The following is a 7,438-nucleotide window of genomic DNA, read 5'->3' as shown; positions in this document are numbered from 1 at the left end:
GGCCTGGCTAGTAGCTCAGGACTTGAAATTTTGAGCCCAGGTCTATACGATATTGTGTTGCTGCAAAGTGAAATTTGAGGGAATTTTTTTCTTTTTACAGTCTGCAGAAGCGGAAAAAACAAAAGCGTGAGGTTCCCCCCCAATTCATAGTGGGCCCTTTAGGTCTGGTAGGATTTTTAAGGGGGAACCCCAGCCCACCAAGATGGGAAGCAAAGTGTGGTCCCCCCTAACATTCCTACCAGACCCTTGATCCGAGCACTGGCCCTGGGGGACATCGAGTGCCACCCCACCCTGCGCCTTACCAGGCCACATGCCCTTGGCATTGGCAGGGTGTCCACGTGCCAATGGGGACAAGGGCCTCTTCCCCACAACCCTGACCTGGTGGTTGTGGGGACCCCCTTGCCCACAGACCCCAACAAACACTGGGCCAGGGTTGTAGGGGGCCCTTGTCCCCATCAGCATGGGGACACCCTCTCAATGCCAAGGGCACGTGGCAATAAGAAAGCCAGGCGGCAAGTCATGATCCACCCAGCTTGCTTATAATTGGGGCAGAGAGTACCGATATCGGTACTCGTACTCGACACACAAAAAAATGGAATGGTGCATCCCTAATAATAATTATAATGTTGGGGTCACCACAACTTAATAAATGTTACCAATGGGTCCCGACCCTAGAAAGGTTGCGGTTCTGAGAGGAAGATATTCTCCTGCACACAGCTTACTTCTTCTACAATAATTTCTTATTTTCCAGCCAAACTGAAGACGACGTCACATGACATGAGCTTATCGGGTGAGTAGGACATCCACATGACATATCAGATCTCTTCTGGAGAAACATTGTGTTGTGTTGTAGTCTGGGTGATGGGGGAATATTTGGACTTCTTCCACAATTCTCCGGTATTTCATGAGATATTTTATCATTCAATTCTGAGTTCTTCTGGTTAGAATGTTTCACATCATATTTCATGTTTGTATGAGGAATCAAATATTTGTCTTTCTCTTATAAAGACTTCGGAAAGGAATACAGAGAGTCTGTGAAAGAGATGTTCCAGCGGATTCATGAATATAATTCCCGTGGGGGAGAGGCTGTTAGTCTACAGGAAAGATACACCAAGTTATTAATGAGGAAGGGACGCCAGAAGAAAGAGGAGAAAGAACAAGAACTAAGGAGTACAGACAGAGGACATCTACAGATCATGGAGGAAAGATCTTCTGATAAATACTCCCCAATCACAATCCAGGACCTCTTTGCCCCCGATGAAGATGGTTTCATCCCTAACATTGTGGTGTTACAAGGACCTGCTGGGATTGGAAAAACAATGACCTCCAAGAAGATCATGCTGGACTGGGCCTCTGGGAATCTCTACCAAGACAAATATGACTTTGTGTTTTATCTGAGCTGTAGAGAACTCAACACCATCACTGGAAACATAAACCTGGTGGGACTTTTATCCACAAGCTGCAGACTGCCGTGTCCAGGTGACCTGGTGTCTATTCTGAAGGATCCTGGAAGTCAGAGAAAACTTCTCTTTCTAGTTGATGGGTTTGATGAACTGAGTTGGACTCTGGGGAAGGAATCTGAGGTTTGTCATGATGTTTCTGAGGAAACTCACAAAGAAATACTTCTCCAAAGCCTGCTCAGGAAACGGATTCTCCAACGATCTTCTCTGATCATCACCACGAGGTCCCTGGCCATGAAGAAACTGAACACATTGCTAGATGATTATCGCTGTGTGGAAATCCAGGGATTTACAAGGGAAGATCGGGAGGAATATGTCCATAAATTCTTTGGATATGCAGAAAATGCAGACAAGGCTCTCCGTATAATAAGAGACAATGATATTGTGTACACCATGTGTGTTGTCCCCGTCACATGCTGGATTGTCTGCACTGTAATACAACAAGAAATGAAGAAAGATTTGGCTTTAATTCGATGTAAAACAATTACCTCCATTTACCTCCTCTACCTGGAGGTTTTACTAACCCATCACAGCAAGAAGGACCGGTGTGTGGATGGGAGACCTCGGGACATCAACAACTGTCTGAGGAAGCTGTGTGCTCTGGCCCATGAGGGAGTTCTGAACCAGCAAATCTTGTTTAAGGAAGAAGATCTACAAAGACACGGACTGTCTCTGTGTGAGGTGGAGTCTGTGTTCCTGAACGAGAACATCTTCCATTGGGAAGTCCGCACCCAGACCTACTACAGCTTCATCCACCTGAGTGTACAGGAGTTCTTGGCTGCTCTGTATTATGGGCTGGATGGTGGTTCTGGAAATGAAGAAACAAGGATGGACCCTTTTCCTCTGATAATCAGTGAAGGGAAATCACTAAGAGAAATCTTTATAGAACATCCACATTTATCTTTAGCTGTACAATTCCTGTTCGGTCTCCTGAATGAAAAGTTGGTGAAAACATTCTTAGAGGTCACACGGATCAACATCTCACTGCCAGCCAGATCTGTGATAGAAGAATGGGCCATGAAGGTCATGAATGGGGAAATCAATACTAATGACATTGTCTATCTGTATGAGACTCAGGATGAGGACTTCATAAGGAGAGTCATGTCTCAGAGATCAGATTTGAAGGTGTCAAGGTCTTACATCAGGAGGAATGTGAGGAATCATGCCATGCAGCTGGACTATTGCTTGAAGACTTTGAAGGGTGAAAGTTTTCTGTCATTATATTTTATGGACCTCACACTGGATGCCGAGTGCCAGAAATCGTTATCTCTGTTTGTACACAGGAGTCGGGGTATTCTGTAAGTGAGTGAGATTATTTCTAAGTGAATTGAGAGCAATCAGCAGAGTCTGAGCACCTTGTAGGCTGTCATGGGCAGGAACCTGCATACAGTATAATGGGGGTTATTATCAGACATCCTCCATGTACCTCACCTATCTGTAAATAAATAGAAAGGTTCAGCACATCAATCTAGAATATTCCTACAATGAATGAAACCCTCATAACTTATCATACAAACAGCGACTTGTTCTATGATTCCTATATTCCATGGAAGTCTCATACTCTGTACACAATGAAGACAAGTGACAAGTGCTCATCAGTCCTTGTATTCAGTCCACAAAGAAGTGGCGTGCTTGTCTGATCCTCTGGTGGGTTCCTCCAGGTAAGTGATAGAAGATCCAAGTGCTCAATATTCGGCTTCTCTCCCATTGTCTTGTCTGTCAGATAATGTGAGAGGAGAGAAACCTCCAGAGACTGAGGGAGAAGACACCAGACATATAATAAAGACATGGGGCTGATTTATACATCTTCCTATGCTCCTCGGCTCCATCTAGTGGTGGTAATGCCGTGCACACAACATTGCTCCAGCTATACACTGGCTGGAAGATTGATGAATCAGCCCCATAGAGTAGAACATAGGGAACACATCATACCCCAATACCATTGTAATATGGCAGCCAGGACTCAAGTGGTGAGCAGTAAACTTTCCTATAGATTGGATGTCTGTTGTGTCTTCTTCTTCCACCATTTCATTCCGGCCTATTACTGCTGGATAATAAGTCACATGACACATCTACAACCAGCTACAAAAGTCATTTCTTTCTAGTTCTATACAATCTGCTGCTGTGTTTACTCCAAATGTAGAAGAATCCATTCCACCTGATAAACATGTGATGTCACTGACTCCGCCCATAAGAATCCTTCTGTTCTGTTATATGACATACAGAGGAAAGAAATCTCCCAAATATCTCATAGAAAGGATTCCCCATGTCCTCCTCCAAGTCACATCATAAGGAGACCCCCCCCTATTTATATCACATTGGGGAATGTCCCCCATGGCAGGATCCAGACCCACATTTCCTTTGTATGTGTAAAGCCTCGCTTCTCTTATCTATGGGAATGGATCGCAACTGCGGAGTTTCATGGATGGGGATCAGCTGAACTCTGTTGCCCTGTATTTGGTTAGGCGGATAGAGAGCTGCTTAACATCATACTCCCCTTGGCAACAATGGAAGTGCCACTCCTCTGGTAGTTAGAGAGCAGGGTATGAAGTTATAGCACACAGGGTTAATGGCTGTGAGCAACAGCACTATAGTAGTGTCCTGGTAGCCAGGAGGCATATGCCTCTACTTGCGGTTTGTTTGGTGGTCAATGGTAGAGCCCTGAGACTCTTGGATCCGACGACCTGCTTGTGGCTGATGATCCTGAAGGGCAGCAAGGCAGACAGTGATTGATCAGTGTCCTGCTACAATCAACAGTAGGACGCCGATCAATCACTGAGCAGCGGCTTTAAGCCGACTGCTCGAATGAGGTGGGCGGAGTCCCAGGGCGTGCCTGCGCACTACTGAGTCCCTGCTAGGAGGTGAGGGGTTACCACTGCGCGCCTGCGCAGGACGGCGTTGGAGCCCGACGGAGGAACGTAACCCGGTACGTCTATTACAGTATGATAATACTTTACCTGGTGACCCTGAAAATGGCCCATCATCCAATCCCGAGACCGTTCACTCATCCCTCGTGTCTACTCCAAGGGGCCACGTGACTTATTATAGTGGTATATAATATTAACAAAGGTATTTTGCTTTTTAACGTCATCATAACAAATGTTCGTACATTAACGAAAATATAACCGTCACTAGCTTAATGGCCACATGGAGCTAATAACCCACCAGACCTTTCTCACACACATACTGCAACTCTACATCAGGAGCCCAAATATTATATTATATGTCTGTTATAGGGTGACAACGCTCTGTCCTTGTCTGTCTGTTATAGGGTGACAACGCTCTGTCCTTGTCTGTCTGTTATAGGGTGACAACGCTCTGTCCTTGTCTGTCTGTTATAGGGTGACAACGCTCTCTCCTTGTCTGCCTGTTTTAGGGTGACAACGCTCTGTCCTTGTCTGTCTGTTATAGGAATTGTCCGTAGTTGTCACCGTCAGGAATCCTGCCCTGAGAAATGTCATGCAGCCATTGGTGGAGAACATGTAGACAGGAAGTTGCTGCAAAGGAGCTAAAGGAGATCAGGAGAAGTGTCAATCTAGCAAAGGATGAAAAAAGGATAAAACAGGATGTTTTGGGAAACACATGACAATTGTTATACACAGAGCACGGAGCACAACTCCCATCATCCAGTTTGGGTTCATCTCCTATAAATGATGATTGTTCCATTTTCCTTCTTCATGTCAGAGGTCAGACATTCTCCGTGTCATTCTTATCTCATCATTCTCTTCTAGGTTTATGTGGTGTAAATTTCAGAGACGGTATGGTGAAGATGAAGACTCCTCCTCCGGAGATGATGAAGGCTCCTCCTCCTCAGGAGATGATGAAGGCTCCTCCTCCTCAGGAGATGATGAAGGCTCCTCCTCCTCAGGACATGGTGAAGGCTCCTCCTCCTCAGCACATGATGAAGGCTCCTCCTCCTCAGGACATGAGATGGTTCCTGATATTCTTTCCTATCTGAGGAACCCGAAGAGTGAAATTGAGATATTAGAGTAAGAGTGATCCCGGCAGTGATGGGAAATGTGACGTCTCTCGGTGTTTCCTTGTAGCTCCGGGTGTCTTCCATCACATCCCCTCTTCTCATGTCTCCTCCCCCTTTATTATCTCCTCCATGGACCTTGGGGTCCTCCTAATGACCTCCCTTGGTGGCATTGTATAGAGAGAACTCGGATGGATTGGGATCATTTATCATTTATACATTTTGTTCGGGTGTTTTATATGTTTTTTTACTCTTTATATAACATTACGCCCATTAGATTTGTAGCTGCCCCACAGCTGGAGGGATGGAGCTTTCCTACCCCTGTTCTAGTGTGCAGGACATTCATTTACAGATCTCTCATGTAAGACATGACATTACCCAGCAGTCCCTTCTCCCTGGAGAGGGTTATTTGCATATTTTCCCAGAGGACATTGCCATAAGGTCTTCCTATTGGCTGTATGTAACCAGAACTTCCATCCCCGGCTGATGAGACCCATTAGAGTGAAGCAGTGCTGTCCAGGACTCGGGGTTCTGGTTCAGCAATGGTCATGTGATCGCTTTATATGTCCAGTAGATACAAATCATTGTTATGACTTCTCAGTAAATGACAATAAGTCCTTGTATTCCTCCTGAAGTATCATTTCATGTCTCTATATTTCTCTCCACAGTTTGGATGGTTGTGGTTTATCTTCCTCGTCCTGCGATGTTCTCCGATCAATACTTATCACTAATCGATCTCTCATCGGCCTGTATTTATCATATGATAATCTGCAGGACTCTGGAATAAAACTTCTGTGTGAGGGTCTCCGACATCCAGACTGTACCCTGCAGAAGCTGATGTGAGAATTATACTGTAAATGATGATCCGATGGGAGAGATCCTGAGGATCGGAGATGTGAATGTCGGATTGTCTGATATCTGATTGTTTCTAAAATATATCTTCCTGTGATTTTATGGGGTGCTGTAATATCCTCCGCGGCTCCCCGGGATGCCAATTGTGTTCCACGCTGGAATGCAGTGCTGGAGCGAGCTGCACCACGGCTCTGCCCCTAAGGAGTGACGCGTGCGTTCCAGGGTGGAAGCGGAAGTCGACCGGCGGTTCGTTCCGGACACTTCCGTGTCCAGGGGCTATTTAAACTAGTTGGGAGGCTGACACGGCGTTCCATGATTGAGGACTCAGGGCCCTGCAGCCCCCCGACACCATCATCTCCTCCTGTAACCTCCTTACAGCCAGCACAGCTTATCACCTGCCGGACCTCAAACCGCGAGTACTCCTTAGAGGGGATTCAGGAGCCACATAAATTATTCACTTAGATTGACTTTTCATCATACCATCTGCTGAATAAGACTGTATCACTGAAATTAGAGATTGTAGACAAATGCTATCTATTTTCTCAGTTACCGGGCCTTATTGAACCTCACCAATAGATACATAGCTTATATTGCGTTGACCCCAACTGTGGTCTATGAAACAATAGATTGTGTTCCTTAACCAGTTGACATCCGCGGTGTTAAACCCCCTTCCCATCCAGGCCATTGCTCAGTGTTCAGCGCTGCGGTACTTTGACTGACATTTATTCCGTCATGCAGCGCTGTACTGAAATGAATTTTATACCCTTTTTTGGGGACAGATAGAGCTTTCTTTTGGTGGTATTTATTCACCACTGGGGGTTTTATTTTTTTACTATATTAAGGTAAAATTACAGAAATGTGTAAAAAAAAAAACAGTTCCCCCTATATTAAATGATAAAACATTTATCATTACCCAATTTTTTGGTAAAATATAAAAGACGGGGTCACGTCGGGTAAAAAGACACCAAACATGTCAAGCCTTAAAATTGCGTGCGCGCGCGAAACCTCAAAAAAACGATAATACCCCAAATTGGTCATAGGCGACGCTTTAAAAGCTGTTACCGCTCATCAGTTTAGTGTTATCGGTGATTGATGGCCCTAAAATGATCGCTCTCACTGCGACGTTCGCGGCGATATGTAACGTGTGTAG

The 7,438-nt window shown here is 45.3% G+C and overlaps 1 protein-coding gene across 1 annotated transcript in view; it reads left to right on the top strand.

The window, feature by feature from the left end:
- LOC108801708 (NACHT, LRR and PYD domains-containing protein 3-like) overlaps window positions 1-6,279 on the top strand; it is a 14,708-nt gene extending 8,429 nt beyond the window's left edge. Inside the window, exons 2-5 of the mRNA XM_018573611.1 lie at window positions 752-790; window positions 1,009-2,758; window positions 5,192-5,449; window positions 6,105-6,279. Of these exons, the coding sequence (XP_018429113.1) occupies window positions 752-790; window positions 1,009-2,758; window positions 5,192-5,449; window positions 6,105-6,279 (2,222 nt within the window). The remainder of the gene's footprint in view (window positions 1-751; window positions 791-1,008; window positions 2,759-5,191; window positions 5,450-6,104) is intronic.
- The last annotated feature ends 1,159 nt before the right edge of the window (window positions 6,280-7,438 follow it).

The sequence above is a fragment of the Nanorana parkeri genome, unplaced genomic scaffold (genome assembly GCF_000935625.1).
Source record: "Nanorana parkeri isolate BGI_ZX_2015 unplaced genomic scaffold, ASM93562v1 scaffold2454, whole genome shotgun sequence".
NCBI classification, from domain to species: Eukaryota; Metazoa; Chordata; class Amphibia; order Anura; family Dicroglossidae; genus Nanorana; species Nanorana parkeri.
Note: the sequence above shows the minus strand (reverse complement) of the source record. Positions and strands in the feature narration are given on the sequence as shown.